This window comes from Gorilla gorilla, chromosome 19, assembly GCF_029281585.2.
Source record: "Gorilla gorilla gorilla isolate KB3781 chromosome 19, NHGRI_mGorGor1-v2.1_pri, whole genome shotgun sequence".
In the NCBI taxonomy this organism is placed as follows: domain Eukaryota; kingdom Metazoa; phylum Chordata; class Mammalia; order Primates; family Hominidae; genus Gorilla; species Gorilla gorilla.
In genome coordinates this window covers 72,956,525-72,982,790 of record NC_073243.2, presented here as the reverse complement: position 1 = coordinate 72,982,790, position 26,266 = coordinate 72,956,525, and the positions used below count along the sequence as shown (strand labels likewise).

Sequence of the window (26,266 nt, the reverse complement as noted above, 5' to 3'; positions counted from 1 at the left end):
ACCCAATTGTATGCACATGGATACAGGCATGGTTGAGAACTCTTGCTTCAAAGAACACTGCAGAGGCCAGTCCCTGCAGGCTTTGCTGGAGACAAGACAGTGGGGCCAGGTGTTTGCAACATGGAGGACTCCAAGGCTTCATGGAAGGAGAGAATATGGTGGGGATGAAATACAAAATTCCTGAAAGCCAATTATTAGGGGAGCACAAATTTATTTTTCATTCTTTTTTGGGGGGTGTGGTGGGGAACAGACTGTTGCTGTGTTACCCAGGCTGGAGTGCAGTGGCTTGATCTCAGCTCACTGCAACCTCTGCCTCTTGGGTTCAAGTGAGTCTCCTTCCTCAGCCTCCCCGGTAGCTGGGATTACAGGTGCCCGCCATTACATCTGGCTAATTTTTCTGTTTTTAGCAGAGAGAGGATTTCACCATGTTGGCCAGGCTGGTCTCCAACTCCTGGCCTCAAGTGATCCGCCTGCCTCGGCCTCCCAAAGTGCTGGGATTTCAGGCGTGAGCCAACGTGCCATGCCTTTTCATTCTTTTTCTTTTCAGAATTAGGAAACGTCATTCTGTTATTAAAAATCTGTTGACTTTTTTTCCCTAGATGCTTTTAGGCCAGGAGTTCGATATGACTTCAGAATTTATGGGTTATCTACAAAAAGGATTGCTTGTTTATTAGAGAAAAAAACAGGATACTCTCAGGAACTTGGTAAGTTTAAAGCATTTAATGTGCCCCATGTGCAGACTTGTTCAGAACAATTCATAGATTCCTAGCTTTGGGTTTAGGAAGATGTCAGCACCATACCCAACTTTTGGTATCCCATTTATTCTAGCAATTGGGTTTTTAAAATTATTTTTTAATCATACAAACAAAACATTTTCATTAATTCTCACTGCTAAGTCTCTCTCTTTCTTCCTTTTTTCAGTCTCTTATACCCTATGTGAATAATCATCATTTTAGCTGAATCTTTGTCCAAATCCATAATAATGGTTAGTAAATGAAGTCTTAAAGATAGGATGCTGGAATCAAAGGGTTTCAGCTTTTAAAATATTTTTTTTTCATTCCTTTCTTAATTTTTAAGACTTTCCATACATGTTGTGAAATCACCCCCTAGAAATGTTAACCACTGTCCCACCAGCAGTGGAGGGGATTTTTGATCCTTCCGTGGGGTTGCTTATTCCCCTTCTTTAGCTGGGTGCTTGACTGTTCACACAGATCAGACCAGTTCTCAGGGGTTCTTCCTTTAGCAGGAGTGGATCCACAGTTTACAGTTGGCTCAGAGCAGGCAGAAGGTGTGTGACCTTGTGTGCACGGTTCAAGTGTGCATAAGCGTGTGTGGGAAAACAGCCTCAGCAAAGCCTTCAAAGTAAACATTCCTGGATTGTTTTTCAGTGACACTTGGATAAGTGTGCACTGCCACAACCTGGGAACTAGAGTTCATCAAATCCCCCCACTTGCCTCTTTGAACATAATTCTTCCACTTCCTTCCTTCTTCCTCACGTTAGTAGGTTCTCTGGTTGAGTCTTTCCTCAAACACTGTTTTGAATTCAAGAACAGAATTAAGTCTCCTCTTTTTTAGACTTTAGTTTGTTTTATTTTTATTTTTTGGCTATGTGAGCTTGTGCAAGTTATTTAGTCTCTGGGTGTCCATTCTTCATCTGTAAAAGGCAAGACTTGAACAAGATTGCTCAACTCCTTCACAGCTCTCATAAACTATGTCAAGGCACAAATCCTCTAGAGAAACAGATAAAACTCCTTAACTTGGCATAAGCTGTTACAACCTCCAGAGCTGGCTACGGTTCTTCTATTAGTTGACATGAATATTCTGAGACTGTTTCCAAATCATGACTTTTCTCTTATCCCAACTTCTTTTCCTAGCTCCTTCAGACAACCCTCATGTGCTGGTGGATACGTTGACATCCCACTCCTTCACTCTGAGTTGGAAAGATTACTCTACTGAATCTCAACCTGGTTTTATACAAGGGTACCATGTCTATCTGAAATCCAAGGCGAGGCAGTGCCACCCACGATTTGAAAAGGCAGTTCTTTCAGGTGACATCTATTTTTAATTTGTTTATTTATTCTTTCAATATCTCATTATTTGAAATCATTTAAAATAATGGCTGCCATCTCAGACTGTGGCCAGGCTGAATTCCCTTCTTGCATGGCTTTATACTGAAAAGGTGTTCTTAAGCAAATTAGTAGGGTGAGCAAGATGGTGGGGGCAGGGCAGCATTTTAACTTACTTAAAAAACAATATGACTTGGTATTTTTAGAAGCATCTGAAACACCACCAGCTCCTTAAGAAAGCCTGACCTTTATGAAACTTTCCTCTTTTTTTTTTTCACTTTATTGAGCATTGTTCCAATTTATTTTAAAGCCTCTTGCAAGCTCTTACTGTTTCTTGCAGATTTGTATGCTTTGGCTGGATCACTAGTACCCCTTGTTCAGTGGATTTTTTGCTTTTTGTGCCATCTCCTGAACATTTTACCCGGTGTGCCCATGGTGATGAAATTATGATTTGATTTTTGTTTGGTATAAACATGTTGGTGATGCTGAGTTAACAAGAGCATTAGTGTCCAGCTCTCTCACAAGATGTTTACAACACTTTTAATAAAATATTTTTTTCCTTGAAAAAAAACATTTAAAAAATCACAGATGGTTCAGAATGTTGCAAATACAAAATTGACAACCCGGAAGAAAAGGCATTGATTGTGGACAACCTAAAGCCAGAATCCTTCTATGAGTTTTTCATCACTCCATTCACTAGTGCTGGTGAAGGCCCCAGTGCTACGTTCACGAAGGTCACGACTCCGGATGAACACTGTGAGTTTTCCCAAATCAAAGTTCTTCCCTTAGGAGTTTCTGGGAAACTAACAAATTACAGAAGTGTTGACTTAGGCTTTGTCTAGATCAGGAATTTTCAAACCTTTCTTCTCCCCATCACACCTCCCTCTTTCTCTTGATGAAACCCTTTGTGTCACAAAAAAAGGGTTGCACAGACTCTCACTATATAAAACAGATACAAATAGAGGTAATCTGTCTGATGAAGGCCTAAAATCTTCCTTCTGCCTCCCTCAGTGGCCCTTGAGACAATTCTCTGGAACTCAGTCTCACAATCCTGTATGTAGTTTGAAAACACAGATAGCATATTTTAGTGTTGACATCAGAAGAGCCACAAGGCTTCTGTCTAGAGAAGAGTGGTGCTGGTTTTCTCAGCAGAATTGTTCTCTGCAGCTAGCTTTCCTCTGGCTCGTTTCCCTCAGCGGCAAACGAATTGCTTCTTGACTCTGTTAGGGCCTCCAGGGGCAATTAGAGATGGGTGCAGTGGGGTGGGAATTGAGCAGGGGAATGGAATACTTGCTCACAAACTCACTGTTTGCATATTTGGTTGGGAAATGGTGAGGTGGAGAGATAGATCTTTTCAAAAATGCATTTGGCTTGAAAGATGAAGTAAGAGGGAAGGGAGAAAAACAGTAAGAACTGGTTGATGGAAAAATTTATTCTCATGGCAACCCTGACAACCAATAAACAGGAATGCGGTGAGAGAAAATAGATACTGATGGAAGAAAGAGGAGAAAAGAATATCTTCAGTGAGGGGATCATAGAAGATCCTGGAAGGCATCCATGAAAAGCAAATAGATTCAAAAGGCTTGCCTGAAGTTACCATCTTTCCTTAATATATGGTGCCCTCACTGAAGCTGCAGCTGTAGAGATGGGCACATCCTGTTGGACTGCTGACCCTGGAGTGCCCTGACTGGTGATTCAGATACACGTGGCTGCAGTGGCAGTGTATTAATCCGTTCTCACACTACTATAAAGAACTGCCTGAGGGGGTAATTTATAAAAGAAAGAGGTTTAATTGACTCACAGTTCCACATGGCTGGGGAGGCCTTAGGAAATTTACAATCATGGCAGAAGGGAAAGCAAACACATCCTTCTTAACATGGCGGAAGGAGAGAGAAGCGCTGAGCAAAGGGGAAAAGCCACTTATAAAACCATCAGATCTTGTGAGAACTCACCTACTATCATGAGAACAGCATGGGGGTAACTGCCGCCAAGATTCAATTACATCCCACGGGGTCCCTCCCAGGACACATGGGGAATATAGGAGCTGAAATATAAGATGAGATTTGGGTGGGGATACTGCCAAACCATATCATTCCACTCCTGGCCCCTTCCAAATCTCATGCCCTCATATTTCAAAACACAATTATGCCTTTCCAACAGTCCCCCAAGGTCGTAGCTCATTCCAGCTTTAACCCAAAAGTCCAAGTCCAAAGTCTAATCTGAGACAAGGCAAGTCCCTTCCGCCTATGAGCCTGTAAAATTTAAAGCAAGTTAGTTGTTTCCTAGATACAATGGGAGTACAGGCATTGGGTACATACACCCATTCTAAATGGGAGAAATCGGCCAAAACAAAGGAGTGGCAGGCCCCATGCAAGTTCGAAATCCAATAGGGCAGTCATTAAACCTTAAAGTTCCAAAATGATCTCCTTTGACTCCATGTCTCACATTCAGGTCATGCTGATGCAAGAGATAGGCTCCTGTGGTCTTGGACAGTTCCACCCCTGTGGCTTTGCAGGGTACAGACTCCTTCTGGCTGCTTTCATGGGCTGGCATTGAGTGTCTTGGCTTTTCTAGGCACATGGTGCAAGCTGTTGGTGGATATACCATTCTGGGGTCTAGAGGACAGTGGCCCTCTTCTCACAGCTCCACTAGGCAGTGTCCCAGTGGGGATTCTCTGTGGGGGCTCCAGCCCCATATTTCCCTTCCACACTGCCCTAGCAGAGGTTCTCCATGAGGGCTCTGCCCCTGCAGCAAACTTCTGCTTGGACATGCAGGCATTTCCATATGTCCTCTGAAATCTAGGCGGAGGTTCCCAAACCTCAATTCTTGACTTCTGTGCACCCACAGGCTCAACATCACATGGAAGCTGCCAAGGCTTGGGGCTTGCACCCTCTGAAGCAATGACGTCTTTTAGCCACAGCTGGAGCTGAAGCAGCTGGGATGTAGGGCACCATGTCCTGAGGCGGCACAGAGCAGGGCAGCCCTGGGCTCAGCCCAGGAAACCATTTTTCCCTACTAGGCGTCTGTGCCTGTGATGGGAGGGGTGGCCATGAAGACCTCTGACATGGCCTGGAGACATTTTCTCCATTGCCTTAATGATTAACATTTGGCACCTTTTTCAGATACACGTGGCCGTAAATATGCATTATTTATGCATATTTCTGCAGCTGGCTTGAATTTCTCTTCAAACAATGGGTTTTTCTTTAGTATTGCATGATCAGGTTGCAAATTTTCTAAACTTTTTTGCTCTGCTTCCTCTTGAATGCTTTGCTGTGTAGAAATTTCTTCTGCCAGATACCCTAAATCATCTGTCTCAAGTTCAACGTTCCACAGATCTCTAGCGCAGGGGCAAAAATGCCACCAGTCTCTTTGCTAAAGCATAACAAGAGTCACCTTTGCTCCAGTTCCCAACAAGTTCCTCATCTCCATCTGAGCCTGGACTTCCACCTCAGCCTGGACTTCATTGTTCATATCACTATCAGCATTTTCATCATATCCATTCAACAAGCCTCTAGGAAGTTCCAAACTTTCCAACATCTTCCTGTCTTCTGAGCCCTCCAAGTCTCTAAGAAGTTCCAAACTTTCCCACATCTTCCTCTCTTCTTCTGAGCCCTCCAAACTGTTCCAGCCTCTGCCTGATACCCAGTTCCAAAGTCGCTTCCACATTTTCGGGTATCCTTATAAGCAGCACCCCACTCCCTCAGTACCAATTTACTGTATCAGTCCATTCTCCACTGCTATAAAGAACTGCCCAAGACTGGGTAATTTATAAAGGAAACAGGTTTAAGTGGCTCACGGTTCTGCATGAGGAGGCCTCACGAAACTTATAATTATGGCAGGAGGAGAAGCAAACACATCCTTCTTCACATGGCGGCAGGAGAGAGAAGTGCCGAGCAAAGGGGGAAAAGCCCCTTATAAAACCGTCAGATCTTGTGAGAACTCACTATCACAAGAACAGCAGCATGGGGGTAGCCACCCCCATGATTCAATTGCCTCCCACCAGGTCCCTCCCATGACACGTGGGGATTATGGGAGCTACAATTTGAGATGAAATTTGGGTGGGGACACCGCCAAACCATATCAGACAGGTTGTGGTGCTGACTGCATGTTGACTACTACACTGAAACATGTCCCTAGGTCTCCAAACCAAAATCCAGAACCCCTTATCTGATTAAGATGTGTCAATGATTTACATTATTTGAGCACTCTTGGCATGTTGGAGTTAATTTTAAATTTATTTTCAGGTTAGTTTTATTCAACCTTTGGAATTTTCTTTGTATACACACATACACACGTGCACACACACACTTATCTTTAAATATGTATTTTCTAAGTCTCATTCATCTCCCTTATGTTAAACTTCATTAGCCCTGGCTTGGCTTGTGACTATTGATTATATTATTATTTGAAAGAAAATATTTGAAATATTTGCAACTTCCCTGAGATTTTACTTTTTTTAAAAAAAATAGGTATACTGTTATGTGACTAGCATCCAATTAGCTGTACCTCAGATATTGTTAGATGGGAGTAAAAAATACCTGTATCTGCTACAGTGAGGCTAGGATGATTAAACAGTAAAAACAAACAAGCAAAAAACAGAAATGCAAAAAATTGATGTAATGTTGACATTGCAAAATAGTGAATAAATGTTTATTCTGTTGGTATTTTTCAAAATAATCCTTTCTCTTTGTAAATTGGTTTGTTAACTTTTTCTCGGATTAGGAGACAGAGAGGGTAAACAGTTTGTTTAAACATATGGGGTATCCAGACCAACTGTAATTTGTGTTTTTATATTTGGACATTTGGCACTACATTTCCTTCTGAATTTAATAGGCATTACTGAATCATTTTTCAATCCTGAGTATGGAAGCAGATTATGTTCCAAAAGTTTGTGTTTAAAATTAGCCTGAAAATAGCTGAAATGAAAAAGATGAAAAATACCAAGTGTTGATGAGGATGTAGAAAAACTGGAACTCCCATACCTTGCTGGTGGGAGTAAATTGGTACAAGCAATTTTGGAAAACTCCTTGATAGTATCTTATAAAATGAGCATATATATACCTTAGATGTGAGAGCCTTCATTCCTAGGTATATATGCCCCCAAAATGCCTACATAAACGCTAAAGAAATACCTAAAGATGTGTACTAATACAGTGATTGTGAAAGGAAAATAAAATTCACTATGCAAAGGAAAAAAATAAGCTGAAAGCTGGTTCATGCAAGAAGCTGCCTTTCATTTTGCTTTTAAGCAGATAGGTACAGTAAAAGGTTAAATATCTCCACAGGTAGCTACTCTATATTTACCTTATCTTAGCCTCTCCTGGGAGATGAATACATGATTAACTATTCTCCTGTCTCCTTGTTTTCTCTTGTGACATGTGGATAATCATACCCTCCCTTCCAGCCCACTTTTCCTCCAGCCCTTTCTCCTCCAGCCCACTTTTCCCCTTTAACAACATTATCTTTGGAGAAAGGCACAGACCACATAATGTTTCTGTGATTCTGTTTATTTCTTCCAGTCATATCCTTCATGTTGGTAAAAGAAAATTCTAAATTGATGGAGACCTGTCTCAGATACTTTTTGGTTTACATCATCAAAAGTACTGTTCTTGAGAGCAAGGTTTTCCATAGTAAGATTCATAAAGAGAGTTTCTTTCCCCTTTTCCAGGGGCAGGGTTAATTTTAGGCCAGTTGTTTTGGCCCTCTCTTACCTTCGTGGGTCCTTTTCCCTAGAACCCTGTGTTGCCTCATAGCACGGGCTTGTGCATCTATCCAGGGCCACCTTTCTTTACAAAACTCCAACATTATCTGCCACACCACTGTCTCCAAATCAAGCCCCATTTCTTCCAGGACAGCCAGATGTGAGGTGGAGCATGGGGAGGGCAGGGGAGGCAAATGGATTGAACAGAATCATATGTAGATGTGAATAACTTAACCCCCAAACCCTCCCTGAGCAATTTACATTTGTGAAAAGGGATGTTTACCAATCCAGCTGAATTATTATTTGGTGGAAATTGCAAGCAATGGGAACAGGAAGATAGTGTCAGTCTAATAACAGAGAGATACTCTCTGAAAGAAAAGATGTTTATTTGGGACTGAGTGTTGTAATGGAAATACTTATGCCAAAATAAACTATAGTAAACTATGTGCATATTCAGGGCGGTAAAGGAAGACAAAGGTTTTTAAAGGAAAAAAAATGAGGAGGATTAAGTAATTGTTTTGAAATAATTATTCTTGACTACAAAGATTAATAATAAGGGTGATGCCAGTTCAGGGTTTAATGGGAAGATGCCCTTGCAGAAGCATTTTGTGTGTGTGTGTGTGTGTGTGTGTGTGTGTGTGTGTGTGTGTGTGTGTGTGTGTGTGTGTGTAAGGTTGTGATGGCCTTTGTGCAAGGTTGTGGTTTTCGTAGTGTTTTTTGTTATCTGCGTGGCCTTCCCAGCTCTGTTTGTCAGGGTTTCCTACCATTAGTGATTCCATTTTGATTCTACCAGATTTCACAATGGTCATTTGAAATAAATGAAGCACCAGTTGACATATTGGAGAAATAAACGTAATCGTTTTCCCAGATTAAGACATATTTATGTAATCTGAGGCTAACTAGAAGGAGTGCACTAGTCAATTTTTGGTGTGTAACAAACACCCTCAAAAGCTCCGTGGCATACAAGAACAAATATATCTTTTTATGCTCATGGGTTTACAGGTCAGCCGAGACTTGGCTGATCTAGACTGGGGTAAGCTGGACTCCAAGGCTTCAGTCAGGTTCAGATTTGTTTCACGCATCTTCATTCTAGGGCTAAGGCTGAAGTCACAGCAGCTACCTGGGGCACACACTTCTCATGCTGAGGAACACAAGAGGGCAAGCCGATGTATGCATGCACATTTAAAGCACTTACTTACGTTACAATTACCAACAGACCATTGGCCAAGCCAATGCACATGGCTGAGCCCCAAGTCAAGGGGCAGGAAAGTATTCTCACCTACCATGAAGTTTTGGCAGGGGTGGAAAAGCATAATTTTAATACAGCAAGTCATGATCCAATCTGTCAGAAGAGATAGTAACAAATTTGAGACACACGGTGTTGATGGCAAATGGCTTCCTGTGTTGGTTGGCTAGTTGGTTCGTTGGCTTTTCCCCTGAAGTCAGGCAGAATTCATATTACAACTTGCATACATAATTTGAGAAATAATAAACATGTAAAATTACTCTCAATCATCAACTTATATTTATTCCTTTGAGGAAGGGAAAAGTACTTATTAAAAATGTCCCTTTCTTTTTCCTCGTTCAGCCTCGATGCTGATTCATATCCTACTGCCCATGGTTTTCTGCGTCTTGCTCATCATGGTCATGTGCTACTTGAAAAGTCAGTGGTAAGTGTGTGAGGAAGGTTTTATCCAAGAAGAGAGTAAGAGAAAAGTCTGGAAAGAGATTTAGTAAGATAGAAATGACATTGAATAATATGAAACAACGTATAGAAAAGGAAAAGAACAAAGGAGGCTGGGATGACAGTATGTAATTTATTTCACAATTTCGTTTTCCAAGTGGCTATATGAGGAAACTAATCACCATTTAAAATAGACCACAAAATTTTTTCAACAGCAATAGCTAATATTTATATCTCACTTACTGTATGTTTGGCAATGTTCTAAGTGCTTTATCAATTAATTCATTTAATCCTCATGAGGACACTATAAGTACCATAATTATCTCCATTTAGCCATAAGAAATTAAAGCATGGAAGAATTAAGTAACTTGCTTAATAAGTTACAATGCAAGGATTAGAAGCCAGGAATCTGACTCCAGAGTTCTTGCTCTTAACTCGTCCACTGTACTGTGAAATTCAGTCTCATTTTCGCTTTTTTTTCTAGGATCAAGGAGACCTGTTATCCTGACATCCCTGACCCTTACAAGAGCAGCATCCTGTCATTAATAAAATTCAAGGTAAATGTTGGCAAATTGTATGTATACCATATACCTATTAAGGACTAACCCAGAGTGGGGGCTGTCAGAATCCTACTTTCCTAGAGCTCCTCAGGAAAATCTAGCACAGTAAAAGCCATCTTTGCACCCACAGCCATGAAATAGGTGATTGGAGCTTTGATTTCTTCTGTCAGGGGAAATCTTTTGGTTTTCAACATCACCTCCAGGTTACTTGTGACCAGGAAGAAACATGAACAACATTGAAGCTCTAAGTGTATTTCACATGCTTAATATACTTTGATGCATGCATGCATACACACAAATGTCTATATTTACATATTTTTGTTTCCTTTCTAGGAGAACCCTCACCTAATAATAATGAATGTCAGTGACTGTATCCCAGATGCTATTGAAGTTGTAAGCAAGCCAGAAGGGACAAAGATACAGTTCCTAGGCACTAGGAAGTCACTCACAGAAACCGAGTTGACTAAGCCTAACTACCTTTATCTCCTTCCAACAGAAAAGAATCACTCTGGCTCTGGCCCTGTCCCCTGCATCTGTTTTGAGAACTTGACCTATAACCAGGCAGCTTCTGACTCTGCATCTTGTGGCCATGTTCCAGTATCCCCAAAAGCCCCAAGTATGCTGGGACTAATGACCTCACCCGAAAATGTACTAAAGGCACTAGAAAAAAACTACATGAACTCCCTGGGAGAAATCCCAGCTGGAGAAACAAGTTTGAATTATGTGTCCCAGTTGGCTTCACCCATGTTTGGAGACAAGGACAGTCTCCCAACAAACCCAGTAGAGCCACCACACAGTTCAGAGTATAAAATGCAAATGGCAGTCTCCCTGCATCTTGCCTTGCCTCCCCCGACCGAGAATAGCAGCCTCTCCTCAATTACCCTTTTAGATCCAGGTGAACGCTACTGTTAACCAGCATGCCGATTTCATACCTTATGCTACGCAGACATTAAGAAGAGCAGAGCTGGCACCCTCTCATCACCAGTGGCCTTGGTCCTTAATCCCAGTACGATTTGCAGGTCTGGTTTATATAAGACCACTACAGTCTGGCTAGGTTAAAGGCCAGAGGCTATGGAACTTAACACTCCCCATTGGAGCAAGCTTGCCCTAGAGATGGCAGGATCATGGGAGCATGCTTACCTTCTGCTGTTTGTTCCAGGCTCACCTTTAGAACAGGAGACTTGGGCTTGACATAAGGATATGCATTAACCACTCTACAGACTCCCACTCAGTACTGTACAGGGTGGCTGTGGTCCTAGAAATTCAGTTTTTACTGAGGAAATATTTCCATTAACAGCAATTATTATATTGAAGGCTTTAATAAAGGCCACAGGGGACATTACTATAGCATAGATTGTCAATGTAAATTTACTGAGCGTGTTTTATAAAAAACTCACAGGTGTTTGAGGCCAAAACAGATTTTAGACTTACCTTGAACAGATAAGAATCTATAGTTCACTGACACAGTAAAATTAACTCTGTGGGTGGGGGCGGGGGGCATAGATCTAATCTAATATGTAAAATGTGTGATGAATCAACAAGATTTCCACAATTCTTCTGTCAAGCTTACTACAGTGAAAGAATGGGATTGGCAAGTAACTTCTGACTTACCGTCAGTTGTACTTCTGCTCCATAGACATCAGTATTCTACCATCATTTTTGATGACTACCTCAGAACATAAAAAGGAAAGTATATCACATAATTCCATTCACAGTTTTTGGTTCCTCTTTTCTTTCAAGAACTATATATAAATGACCTGTTTTCACTTAGCATCCTTTGGACTCTGCAGTAGGTTGTCTGGGTCAAGATAACTCTCAGTCACATTTATATTCATATTATGCTAAAATAGTAAAATGAAACCTCATTGTTGGACATAATTTAGATATAACTAAAAAGTTCTATGAAGTGGGAAATTCTGTGTTGGCTCTGGAGCAACTTTGTCTCCTCTGAACCAATATATTCTAAACCAATATATGCAAAGCACCTGGTACACAACTGGTATTTTAGTACATGTTGGTTCTTTTGGTGCAATCTCAGCTCACTGCAGCTTCCGCCTCCTAGATTCAAACAGTTCTCCTGCCCCAGCCTCCAGAGCACCTAGGACTCCAGGTGCATGCTACCACACCTGACTAGTTTTTATATTTTTAGTAGAGATTGGGTTTTACCACATTGGCCAGGCTGGTCTCAAACTCCTGACCTCAGGTGATCCACCTGCCTCAGCTTCCCCAAGGGCTGGGATTACAGGTGTGAGCCACCATGCCCAGCCTATTTGTCACATTATTTGTCACATTTATTTTACTTTTATTTTTTGAGACGAAATTTCGCTCTTGTTGCCCAGGCTGGAGTGCAATGGTGCAGCCTTGGCTCACTGCAACCTCAGCCTCCCAGGGTCAAGCAATTCTGCTGCCTCAGCCTCCCAAGTAGCTGGGATTACAGGCATGCACCACCACACCCAGCTAATTTTGTATCTATCTTTAGTAGAGACGGGGTTTCACCATGTTGGTCAGGCTGTTCTCGAACTCCTGACCTCAGGTGATCTGCCTGCCTTGGCCTCCCAAAGTGCTGGGATTACAGGCGTGAGCCACTGTGCCTAGCCGTCACATTTCTAAACAAGCATGAAAGGGGTTCATTTTTGTCTTCTTGCCTGCCGTCAGCATGGTGGAAATGGCTCTGCCTATGCTCATGCCTCTGGTGCCCAGTGCCTTGCACTGTGCCATTCAACACTATGAAGAGAAACAAGTAGCCACACCTCAAAATAATGTGGCTGTCAACTGGCCTAAATAAACCTACACAAACCAGTACTTGCCTTTTGCTGGAAACATTGATTATGTGCGCCTCACATAGTAGAAAGCGGTATCCTGATTGATTAGTCTAAAACAGTTGTGTTAGACTTTAGGGCCAGTATTGTCAGCATTTATTTATTTATGTACCTTTGTTATGATGGGATTATATTTTTCATTTGAAACTTGTTCATAAAAATGTCAATGACATTGATGATGGCTGATTTGTACATATTTTTCATATAGTTTTGTTTAAAAAATAATTCACGCAAAATCTTGAAATCATTTTTGCTATTGAAATAAACCTTAAAATATTTCATCATCACACTGTGTTTTATCTATCTCCCTCAGTGAAATGAAAATCTAGTAATTACTCAGTTTAGATGATACATCACCTCATGAACTTACTAAATAAAAATGTAAATTCCTGGGTATGACTACAAACCTCTTAATCAGAATCTTTGGGGCATGGACCTGGAATCTATTTTTTATCAGTTCCCAGGCATTCATCTACACACTAAACTTTGAGAATCACTCGCCTAAATCAAATGAAGTCTTTCTGAAATAAATATAACAACATGCCAATAGGAAATGCTGGGCTCTGTAACATTTGTCTTCATAGTATCACTATGACCTGTAGTCTTGGCTGTAAACATTTCATCTCCAATGGTCATAACCAAATAAATTCATGTTCAAAACCTTAGTTTTCAATACTATATGCCATCTTAACATGGCTTTAGGAAGTGCTATTCAGAAACTTTGAAATAATACATATTCATGTGTCAGGAAAATGGACAATTTCAAATAAATATACACAAAAGTAGAATAGTTTAATAAACCACTATGTATCATCACTAGCCCCAATGGTCACTACCCATGACTGTTTCAGCTCCATCCACACCCCTGTTCGCTTTCTCCTCACATTGTTTTGAAGCAAATCATATCATGATTTCATGTCAATATCTGAGTTCTCTAAATAAGCTCTACTTTTTCTAATAAGTCATAATATTGTTAAAATTGCACCTAAAATCACAGTAATAATTCCTTAAAAATATCAGGATATTTGGGTGGTGGATGGGACTGGCATATATGGCCTTTACATCCTGCGTCAGCCTGTGCACGGTCCTCACCTGTGTGTGGGGGAACTCCTCGACAATTCGAGATGGGAGTTGGGACCTCTTCTCTTCTTCACACAACAGTACGACTGCTGAAACGCTTCCTACATTCAAACACCTAACCCATACTAATTAGGGTCAACCTTGTTACCTACTAGAATGTGTATTGATGAAGAACGTCGACTTACTTAATAATATCTTATTAAACACTTCTAAGAGTTCTGTTGTTGAAAGATTTCATCTCAAATAATTTACAAAGCATGTTAAAGCACTCTGCATAAAGTAAGTAGTAATTTAAAACTATGGAAGAAAGTAGAAGACAGTTTTCACAACTTTCAGTTAAAATGTTTACAACACAATAGGTATATTCAATTTGAAAGCATAGTTGTTGTTTTATTCCTCTAAGCATTAAGGAAAGTTTTAGTATATTATTTTAGTTTCTTAAAATCAATACCGAAGTAGTACTGTATTTTTATTTTATATGCTAAAGTTTTAAAAATGAAACAATATTTTCCAAGTTCAGCTACATTAGGACTTTTTTAAAGGATCAGCGGCATGATGAATTTATAAGTATGCTTTTCATTTTGGGGCCAACTACCTTTTTTTTTTTTTTTTTGAGACGGACTCTCGCTCTGTCGCCCAGGCTGGAGTGCAGTGGCGCAATCTTGGCTCACTGCAAGCTCCGCCTCCCAGTTCACGCCATTCCCTGCCTCGGCCTCCCGAGTAGCTGGGACTACAGGTACCAGCCACCATGCCCAGCTGATTTTTTTGTATTTTTAGTAGAGACGGGGTTTCACTGTGTTAGCCAGGATGGTCTTGATCTCCTGACCTCGTGATCCTCCTGCCTTGGCTTCCCAAAGTGCTGGCGTTACAGGCGTGAGCCACCGCACCCGGCCAAGAGGCCAACTATATTTTCAATGACATACACAGTGGAAGACATTGGGAAAAAATGATATACAGAAATTTGCCAAACTGTCCAAAACGTTTCTTGAAGTGAGACATACATTTTACCATATTTTATTAACAGACCCTAACTTTGACACTCAACTTTATCCTCCAGAATTGGTAATTTCTGTGTGTGTTACTCTCTTTTGCCAGTAGGTAGCTGTAGGTAAGCTTATCCAATATCAGGGCAGTTTATGTGTGAGAAATCAAATACCTTCCACAGAGAAGTCACCACTGTCATATCATCATCACTCATATTGTACATTATTTCCTAAAAAAATTCAGAGCTATTCTATCTAAAGACTGACCCATTTTCCAAATCCCTTTAGATATTTAAAAAACTACAAAGATGTTTAATTATGAAGTGTTTAAGAAGAGTATTACTTTAAAATATTTGTAACAGCCACTCTACATGTCTGTGGTACCTAAAAGTCACTTTTGCTTGGAGTCACGTGTGTCAGCATCAGCATTACAGGACTCAAATCAAGGCCATATGGCCACTGATTATTTTAAGATTTCAAATAAAACAATGACAAAGTTTAAGAATTTTAAGTACATTTTATTAACAATGTATCCCTTTGATAAGATTATGCTTCAGGAGGCTTTTAATGCCCTTGACATAAACTATACACATTATACAAAAACAAGAAAATCACAACAAAAAAAATCAAGGTGAGCAAAACCATTTGGGGACAAATCTTATTTAAATTATACACAACTCAATGAAATATTCTTACAGAAAAAATATAAATACTTTTTCTTTCTATGTTACAGTTATACAATATAAATCAGATTTCAATGTCTGTTCAGTGACCTACAAACACCAGAACCTCCAAATATGTAGCAGCGTATTACTAAATAAAAAAGAAGAAACTCATGTGGTTAGAGAGCATTAAGTCTGAGATTTTTTTCACAATTCCTTACCACTTTTCAAAACTAATTTACACCATTTGTTTTACAATGCAGCTTTAGGGTTTCTGACAGGCATTTTTGTAACAATTACCTATAAAATTTTTTTCACTCCCCCTCTCTGCCCCAAGACTTTGCATTTTGTGCTAAATCAACCAAGTAGCAAAATTGAAAGGTATGCTTTTTTTGGCATAAATTATATTTTTGAAATTAAATATTCTATAAAGAAAGTAAAACAAAATGTGCAATTTATGCATGCTGTGGTGTAGCTATCTGATACTTACATTACAAAAATACTCCAAACAGGAAAAAAGTCCACATTCTGTGAGTCATATAAACCTACTAGGAATGAAAAATACCCTGGAACTTGGAACTAAAAGAAGAAAAGAACGCTCCTAGAAAGATTCTCACAGATTTCAGTGTTCTTTGATAAGCACTGCTATTAATTTCACTGGTATGCTTTTAAATGAGATTCTCACTGTAATGACACTCTTGAGATTAAGATAGTAACAGTGTATTTTGTTAATGCAGAGACAATGGAGACTTCCTAACTCACATTCTGGAAAATCTGAAATGTTGGTTCATTCCAAATAGCTCCTCTAACAAAAGTCTCTCAATTTTACCTTTTCTTTTTTCCCCATGTTTTAATGGATTGTGAATCTGAGACAAAAGTGGAAGCATAAGACTAAAGGGGAAAAAACCTTACTTCCAAAGAACATTTCCCAAAGTAGTTTACAAAGTTCATCTCACACAAAATTAGCACCTCACTCTTACCATGCAAAAATAACTGCAGTTATAATTTGAATGACAGACAATTTGGTTTTTATTGCTTAATGATCTGTGCTTTAATGTGGGGATAAAAGGCATCCTCTGAATGGAATGAAATAACATTTTATATAAATAGCAGTAGGAAAATGTAAATAAGCATTGATATCCCACTGCTGAACACTTTGCCGTTGTGATATGCCCTGAAAAACTCAGCTTGAATTATCTCGAGCTCTAGATAAAAGAGCTGAAACCCATTAAAGTTGTCATTTCAAAAGGACTTGTACACATTATGTAATAATAATGTATATACTTCCAAAGAGCCTCTTTTAATGTCACTGTCATATAGAATGTCCTTATTCTACTAATCGTTATTAGAAAAAATTTAATTAGGGAGAACAGACTGTTTCCCCCTTCCAATCTACCTAAGAATAAACAGGAAATAAAAGTATAAGAAATTTTAGAGCATATTTAATTATGAATACTAAATTTCTAATTTCCTTATTTATCAGTATTTACTTAGTATGTGAGGCTGAAATCTGTTCTTGAAAAAAAGTTCAATTAGAAATAACAATTCACTTTACGATTAGAAATTCACAGTTTACAACCAGCACAACTGCCCAGATTCCTCCCAATTATTCAATAATTACCAATAGTACAAATTTATATGGACTAAGATTAATCCTAAAATCTTTAAAAACTACAGTATTGACATTATTTTGGTATTCTATAGTCTGTAATATCTATTATTTATAGATGATTTTCTCAATTATTTCTATTACTGCTGATATCATTCCTAACCTCTTCTGCTATAATTTAATATTTTTAAACACCTAAGTTAATCACTTGGCACTGCATGTGTTTTTCACCATAAAGTCTACTTTTTACAAACAAGTACTCAAAGAAAATGTATTAGACCTGTCAGTGAAATCATGGAGAAACCAAATAGCACTATAAATTTAAGTGTAGACTTTTTTTTTTTTAGTATACTGATAACCACAAAGCTCTGAGTATCTCCCCAAAGTAAGTGATATAGGCAGATATGATAAGGTATACATACATATTTTTCAAAGTAACAGTAAAAAAAAAAAAAAAACACACAAAACATTCAGGCCAATACTAACTAAGCCTTATTTCAGGATAGATGACCAAGGTGAGGGTACAGGGATAGTGATGGTGGGGGAGGGTGGGTGTGTGTGTGTGTGTGTGTGTGTGTGTGTGTGTGTGTGTGTGTGTGTGTGTGTGTGTGTGTGTGTGTGTGTGTGTGTGTGTGTGTAAGACAAAAAAAAATTACTGTTAACTCTTGAGGGATTAAACCACAGATTTTATACTCTATATTAACTGAGGTAGTGTTTAAAATGAATGTCTAAAATATGTTAATCCCATTATGAATAAGATTACTACATTACTTCCTTTGGAGGTTTTAACCACTATTTGGTCTAGTAACTCTGACATTTGGTTCTCTGGAAAGGCAGTTTAGTTATCCAAGACCAAAGATCACGATGACAGGCAACGTTCTTAGAAGTACTGTTGACATTTAAATAAACACATGGGTTCAGTGATAAAGTATAAAAAAATTATTTATCTTCAATTGGATTTTATGAGAGAAAATCTGAAGAACCACTTTTCAATATAAGCAGCAGCTTACAGCCCTTATCTGCTTTGTTATAATGTAAGTTGCTACACAGTGCACATAAGAACAATTCACTGAAGTGCAGTCAAAGAGGTGTTATGAAGTGAGATGAAATGCTTCATCCCAACTGGAACTTTCAGTGCCAGTAAATAAATTTTTTAAAAAAGTATCTCTGTGAGTTATGTTTTCTAGTTCACAGGGTTCTTTACAGAGATCTCAAAGAACAAGCCCATTACAAAAAGGATCTGCATTATGGGAAAATATTAATGTTGCTATGACTGTGTCAAAACTGATGTGTAATTGTAATAAAAATGTTATACACAAATGAATTAAAAAAGAATCCTAATCAGTCCAGCTGGATTTTCTATTTCTATTTATATATAGATCTCAAAAAAGATAATCCTTTCATTTACAAGCATTCAAATGATGGCCATGCTATTTTTATATACAAATTTGCATATATGTTTAATTCCTGTAAAAAGTTCCAAATACCTTTAGACATATACAAATTAAACAAACAAAAACCTTGCCCTCATCAACTTAACTTCACAAATGGATAAAGGCAATTAATATACTCATAAACCCACCCACCACTGCATTTAGTTTGTGCAAAACAAAAACACTGATAGAAAAATTAAGTTACTGCTGCTTTAAAATTTGGTACTTAAGGCTTTTCACTACAATTTTTCTTAATAACAAGCTTTATTAATGTTTTTTTTAAGGAAATATGGCTCTTCTTTCCCCATGGAATGTGTAAATTGCAAGCAAACTTATCTTTTCCTCAGGAGATCCAAAGTATTATTTAATGCTTTCCTATCCTTTAGGTCTAAACTAACAGTGCTTGTTCAAGTTCCTGTTTAAAGTGATGAGATGGAAACTTGATGAAAGTGGAAGTCCATTGCAAATATATGCATTCTATAAATGGGAAATATTTTTAATTAAAATAAGAAATGATTTTTAAATTTTATTGAAGAACTGTAGTGAAAAACCTTAATTGGTTCATATATCCTGTAATAACACATTGCAACAAAATGAAGAGTTGGAAAACAAGAATCTTTATGCAAGTCTAGTAACATAAAAATAACTTATAAGTCCCGGGTTGTTGAGGCTCTTCTTCTGCTTTGAGGTCATAAACCTCTGAAGTAGTGTTACAAACATTAAGAAAAACGTGAAAGGGCCAAAGTTCCCTCTCTAATACCAGCAGTTATAGCACACCCCATTGTGGTAACAGGATGCAGCCTTAGAGACACTGATTCCTGCTTTCCACAAGTTAGTTAACAAACAAGGCATCTGTATATTTACCCTAAAAATCATTCAGAAATAACTTGTGAAGGGTGCTTCTGCATATCCCATTATTGTTCCACTGTCATTATGCTTTTAAAATGAAAGAAAATAGAAAACCTATGTAGGTATTCAGTGCTTGGCTCTTGCATACAATGGTAACTAAAACTCTTAAAACTGTGGTAATGAATCATGAACCCCTCAAAAGGCTCAACAAAGGAGAGAAGGAAGTTGTTTTGGTTAGGAAAGTCAGCAGTTCCAACTGTTCATGTACCAGTAACTGCGGAACAGTGTACAGAAGATACTCCTGTCTTTGCTGCCTAGTCAGTCGTATTTTCTGAGGCTTTTAGGAAATCCACAAATATGAATATATATAGTATGTATCTATATCCATCATAAATATGAGGTCAGGATTCAGCAGATGTATCAACTATAGGTTGCTTTGGTGGTGTTGCCAACACAGCCTCTGCTTCTTCATGCATCTAGGGAAAAAATGGTGTATCATTAATGACTTTTATAAAAACAGATGATATAACATATTTATATAAATATCTAATTTTTTTTTTTTTTGAGATAGGGTCTTGCTCAGTCTTCCCAGGATGCAGCACAATGTTGCCATCTTTGTTCATTGCAACCTCTGACTCCTGGGTTCATATGATCCTCCCACCTCAGCCTCCCAAGTAGCTGGGAATACAGGCACATGACACCAACCTCGGCTAATTAAAAAAAAAAAAACTGTGTTGACACGGTCTCACTATGTTGCCCAGGCTGGTCTTGAATTCCTGGGCTCAAGCAATTCTCCCGTGTTGACCCCACAAAAGTGCTGGGATTGTAGGCATGAGTCACCACACCCAGCTATAATCTGTATTTTAATTCAATTCAAACACAGAATTATTCTTGGAAGATAAATTTGAGAAGTACTAATCATACTTACTTGTAGAAACTGTACATCTTGAAATAATTCTTGTATGAACCTCCGACACGGAAGTCTGAATGTGCAGTGTGACAGCAAATGGGAAACCTCAGAGTAAAGGCATATGTCATCAAATGTTTGAGGATACTTCTCTTTAATTCTAAAATAAAAGATTATGGTGTGATGAAAACTGTAATCATGATGTATCTATTTCTCCTCCAAGGTATCACTTACTTTAAAAATAGATTTCCCTACAGATATGGATTAGATGGCATACTTGGAGTGATGACTTGAGAATATAAAATATTAAATATTCCTGTCACACACTTAGACATTCTGAGTTTGGGTTTTTTTTTTAAAAAATGATTATCAAAACCTGAATACTTCTTGTAAAGTTGAAGCATTCTTTTTTATTGGCATGAGAAATTGCAAAATATATTTATCAGCCTAGGATGATTAAAATATGTTCCAAATTAAGTTTTAAAATAGAAATACATCTTTAAAGTTAAGTTATTAACATCCCTGACTGGGCTATTTCTTTGGATACTTCAAATAGCAGCTTTTAGCTAGGAAAGCACCTCACAATCAGCTCTGAGTTGGGTGGGTGACCAGTTAAGGGCCCGCTCCCAGAGCTCCCGGCCCAGAGGTCTGCTGTGGGACCCTGATACCTATGTGGGACCCCAATACCTATATCACCCTTAAAAAAAAAGCCCTACAGCTGGCTGGGCACGGTGGCTCATGCCTGTAATTCCAGCACTTTGGGAGGCTGGGACAGGCGATCACCTGAGGTCAGGAGTTTGAGACCAACCTGGCTAACCTGGCGAAACTCTGTTTCTACTAAAAATACAAAAATTGGCTAGGTGTGGTGGTACACACCTGTAATCCCAGCTACTTGGGAGGCTGAGGCAGGAGGACTGCTTGAACCCGGGAGGCAGAGGTTGCAGTGAGCCGAGATCGCGCCACTGCACTCCAGCCTGGGTAACAGAGCAAGACTCCATCTCAAAAAAAAATACAAAATAAAAAATAAAAAAGCCCTGCAGGAGACCCTGAGGTGCATTTCTTTTAAGAACCACTGCTTTAAATAATAAGAAAAAAATTAAACCAAGAAAATATGACTTGTTACATGTAAGCCCACTTTCCTCAAACTTTTTGGTCTCAGGACTTACTTTCTTAAAAATTACTGAAGACCCGAAAAAGCTTATTTTTGTGTGGGTTATAGCCACCATTAACTACTATATTAGAAATTAAAATTGAGAGAATTTCCTAACATGCATTAATTTATTTTAAAAATAAATCCATTACATGTTAACATGTATTTTAATAAAAATAACTGTATTTTCCAAAAGTAAAAAAGTGAGAAGAGTGGCATTATTTTACATTTTTTGCAGATCTCTTCAAAAGTCTGGCTTAATAGAAGATAGCTGGATTCTCATACTTGCTTCTACATTCAATCTGTTGCCATATGTTGTTTTGGCTGAAGTATTAAAGAAAATCTAGCCTCACACAGGTATGCAATGCAGTTTAGAACTACTGATGTAAGTTAACTAGCCTAACTTTTGAAGTATTTCAAGTATGTTTTCTCAACTTAAAAAACAGAATAAACAAATAATACTCATGCACATAGTTTACTCACGTTAAAAGCCCAGTCTCATGACATTTAGTTGAAACTGAACTACTCAAATTAATGACTAATCTTAGAACTTCTTTGCGAAGGAGTATACGGCACATTGGTGTATCATCTGGAATTGTTTTAACACCTGAAAAGATTTCAGGGAGAAGTTAAATATTATCTATATCACAATAAAATGATTAAAACTCATGAAATTTATTTTTAAACTTCACCTAAAGACCTAGAGATCAATTACACATGATCTGCCAATCATTTTGGGAGCAAAACTCTAATAAAAGCAGATAGCTAAGAGGCTCTATGTCAGTGGGTGATATAGGTGCAATATTTAACAGTGTTAAATTGCTTCACTAAAATGGATGTATTATTGTTTTGAGACAACTTTAATTTACAGTATTTACGAAAAACAAAACAAAACCAACTAATCAGAACAGTTTTACTAATAATGATTGGATTTGAATCTGAAGACTCACCTAGTAACAATTCTGTGCTTTTGGTGCTGCTAGCTGAGCCTTCTTGAGACACCCCATCACTGCATCCAGAAATCCCCGAAAACTTAGAGGGAACCACTTCTAAAGGATTATGGATAGTCTGCTCACACCAATCAGAATATGGAATGTCTTGAAAGTCTAAAGAAAAAAATAATTATTTCAATTAAAGCACCATAACGGCTTAATTCCTGTGCTTACATTGCATACTAAAAAGAAATAATATAAAATAACATCTTCTCTAATTGTATGCAATATACCAAACACTTCCAAAACCTTTTTCCTCATAGAAAATGAAAATAACTACAGCATGCAAAGGGCCTGGACAGGGCTGTTCACAGTGGAAAAGACCTAATCCAGGGATCTGTCAGACTCAGGCCCCACTGTGACCTGGAACCGTGAGAGGATCAGCATCTCAGCATAACATAATTTGGCGTATCAGTGTGTTGCAACTCACCAGCTGGGAAACTCTGAATTAGAATTATATACCAATTATATACCAAATATATACCAATTATATACCAGTTCTAATTGGTATTCAATTAGAATTGAATACCAAAAAGAAATTTGGAAAAGTAAACCAGAGAACTTTAGGCATCACTAGGTTTTTCTGAAGGTGGTACATGATCACTTACCTGAATGACTACATATTGCACTCAGTTGGTTGCTGGGCTGGAAACCCAGAATTTCAATACAGACACAGTAAAGGCAGTTATCATCTGTATGTTCCTGTAGTCCAGTGTCTTCTGTACTTTCTAAAAACAGAGAGGCATCTGAATGGATTGAATTCATTATTTCCGTAAGACTCATCTGCTGTCGTAGCAAGTGAAAAGAATTTTTTACAAGACCTCCAGTTCCAGATGGAAGACCTGTGCATAAGTAAATATAAAACATAATCCAATAAAGATAATACTTTTCAAGGTACCTTAAATTATGTGAAATTTTAAAGAAAGCTAAAGCACATTTTATGACTCAAAATCTAACTGGAAAGAAAAAAAGAATAATTTGCTTTAAATTATAAAAATAAGGAAAGCCAGCAGATGTTTATTACTTTAATATATAGTGTTTTAAATACAAAATGGAAAATTGAGATTATATAATACATCATTTCAATTATCGTCAATATTTGCCTAAAGATATGTAATAATTCTAAGTATAAAGAGGCATTTGTTTAAAAAGTCATTAAGAATATAAAGTTAAAAACCTGTGGCTTATATTTACATATTAAAATATAACAGTTCAAAACAAAGACCGTGTATTTTATAAATACATTTCTTTCTCCTTACTCTAAACAAACAGCTATTTCCTGGATCTATGAGGATTAGTGTTATACATTGTTCATGTGCTACTTTTAAAAAACAGAAACAACTAATTTGGTTTCTAGTTCCTTGAAAGGTTGAGTACTTCACTGAAAACACTGTTAAGTCCCTCACACAGACACAAAAATGTGGTTTAATTTTAAGCTGACTTTAACAATTGTTTTGGTATAATTTTAAAGTTGATCCAAAAGTGAGTCTTCCTAAATTTTTAGTGTTATCCTACTAGAAAGAACTAAGAGTTTTCTTTTTAATATAAAGAGGCATCTCACAAGTACAATGCACAATGCATTACCTCCTGCATCATGGGCAAATGCTCTTGCACCTCGATCATCATGTGGTGGTATGTTTTTTGTCTGAAAATAGGGAATATCCTTTACCTAAAAAAAGATATAAACCATGGTAAGTCCTGCTATAAAAATAAGCCCACTTTATGAAAATTAGCAAAATTAAACAAAATAAAATTAAAATAGAATTACCATAGCATATGAACCTATAATCAAGTTTACTGAAGGTTCAACTACCAAAACTTAACAAAATAACCTAAAAAGTCCTTATTATATTCTTAGTGACTAAATGGACATTAATTATTTTAGTGTTTATCTAAAATGTCTTTCAACTTCTAAGAAAATGTGTTCTTTAGTACTATATACCATCTAGAGATCTGTGGGTATCTCCTGGGATTAGGGTCACCTTATATTACTGGGTACCACATATGGCTGGCTACCTTTTATGGGATAAATAGGAACAAGGATTTAAAAATGAGGTATAAGTTAAATGTGACTAAAAAATAAGTTAGAAATTTCATAAATTTCTACAGAGAATATACGGATAAAGAAATCAAATGAGATACTGATTTAATATGGGAAGAGAGGGAAGGATAATGTTCTAAGGACTAAATAAAAGAGTACAGAGTAGTTGAAAAGGGCAAAATAATTTTAATCTTAAAGTTTCTTTAAACAAAACGGTCTTAAAAATCATGCTGCCCCAAACTGGTGCCCACTCTAAATTATGATTTCTAGTAAGCAGTTACAGAATATGAAAAAATAGGAAACCAACTCATAGGAAAACAATAAAATGTATGATAATACCTGGAATATATCATTTATATCCACCGGGAGAGCAAGACCAATGTAATCATCTGAACCCCCATATGTGGCACTGGACACCATGGACCGCACTGAGGAAGATCGTTGCAGGGTATTTTGATTAATAGGACTCAATAAATCTTCTTTATCTAATGATGCATAACTTAAGGCTTTCATGAACCTATAAAACCATAAAGAAACCACTTGCATTAGTTTCTTGATCTGTAATTTTAATCATATGAAGAAATAACATATATTCCTACCTTCATAAAAGACAAGTAGCTAGTCATGTATTAAGCAGTGTCATCTTGTTTACTGGGAACACATAAACACTTTAAAATATTAGCTGTTATAGACCGCTATGTAAAAGGTCACCAGTAATGTTGACTGTTACCAAAAACAACTGTTATGGTCTCTCAGGTAAAGGTGAAAAGGTGGGCAATTAGAATAACTTTCAACATCTAGAAGTAAAAAAAGAAACTGACCTCAGTAGTCAGAGCATGGTCCAAGGACTGTCTTCATAATCACTTGAGACTACTAGATTTGGCATTTATGTAACTAAGGATATGTGTATCAACTCTATTTAATATTATATTTATAAAAAATGAGATCAATTACATATCATTATTTGTGTGATAATTACCTTAATGCCTTCATTATCAACATAAGATTTATGTAGCACACAAGACAGACACAAGAGCAAAATGGTCATTTATGACAAGAGATATCCTTGTAAAAAGCACTGATATTTCCACAATGTACTGGTATTTCCACAATGTACTCCTACTAGAGATTCCATAACAAATATGATACACTGATATTTCCATAAGACACCTGTTTCTCATACAGATTCTTACTTATGCAACAGACATGCTAAAATATTTACTTGGTATCTGCTGTATATATACAAGGCACTATGCAAGGTTCCACATTTATATACATTTATATGAAGATATTTTTGTTTGGAAAACCAAGTCTTTAAAATGTACGAATGCAGCCTAATATTAAATCAAATAATTATTTCGTAAAACACACAAAATAAATGCTTTCTAAATAGTAGTTATTAAGATTATCATAGCAAATATCCACCCAAAAAACACTCTTTCAAACTGTAATCTGTTACATTTCTTTGATTCCCATAAAACTCTTCAAGGATTACTGGAGTGGGAGGAAAACAATTATTGGATTACTCCCCTTCCCAATTCCTATTTCAACCAGTATAGGTCCCTATCTATTCTACCTATTGGGTTTCCACAGAAATCTTTATGTGAAAAAATAATTTCTCTGCTTAAAAAACAACAATACAAAAGTTTACAACCACTGATCTAGTGCAATCTCCACCAGATGAGGTAACTGAGGCTTAGGAATGTTCAAAATTCATGAACTTTACTGCA

General features: G+C 37.6%; 2 protein-coding genes across 10 annotated transcripts in view; one reads left to right on the top strand and one right to left on the bottom strand.

Annotated features, from left to right (window-relative positions):
- Nucleotides 1–13,117, top strand: part of OSMR (oncostatin M receptor) — an 87,975-nt gene extending 74,858 nt beyond the window's left edge. For all 4 annotated transcript variants that reach the window (XM_055367927.2, XM_055367926.2, XM_004058929.4 and 1 more), the window contains exons 13-18: nt 600–704; nt 1,875–2,048; nt 2,655–2,822; nt 9,356–9,437; nt 9,936–10,008; nt 10,345–13,117. In XM_055367927.2, coding sequence (XP_055223902.1) covers nt 600–704; nt 1,875–2,048; nt 2,655–2,822; nt 9,356–9,437; nt 9,936–10,008; nt 10,345–10,923 — 1,181 coding nt within the window. In that variant the 3' untranslated portion in view covers nt 10,924–13,117. The remainder of the gene's footprint in view (nt 1–599; nt 705–1,874; nt 2,049–2,654; nt 2,823–9,355; nt 9,438–9,935; nt 10,009–10,344) is intronic.
- Nucleotides 13,118–15,390: 2,273 nt separating this feature from the next.
- The window catches only part of RICTOR (RPTOR independent companion of MTOR complex 2), a 135,802-nt gene continuing 124,926 nt past the window's right edge, over nt 15,391–26,266 (bottom strand). For 4 of the 6 annotated variants that reach the window (XM_019013496.4, XM_019013497.4, XM_055367920.2 and 1 more), the window contains 7 exons: nt 24,876–25,053; nt 24,080–24,164; nt 23,104–23,337; nt 22,454–22,609; nt 21,987–22,110; nt 20,375–20,513; nt 15,391–19,922 (listed from right to left, as the gene is read on the bottom strand). In XM_019013496.4, the coding sequence (XP_018869041.1) occupies nt 19,848–19,922; nt 20,375–20,513; nt 21,987–22,110; nt 22,454–22,609; nt 23,104–23,337; nt 24,080–24,164; nt 24,876–25,053 (991 nt within the window). In that variant the 3' untranslated portion in view covers nt 15,391–19,847. The remainder of the gene's footprint in view (nt 19,923–20,374; nt 20,514–21,986; nt 22,111–22,453; nt 22,610–23,103; nt 23,338–24,079; nt 24,165–24,875; nt 25,054–26,266) is intronic. The other 2 variants (XM_055367921.2, XM_055367925.2) reach the window with 1 other exon arrangement.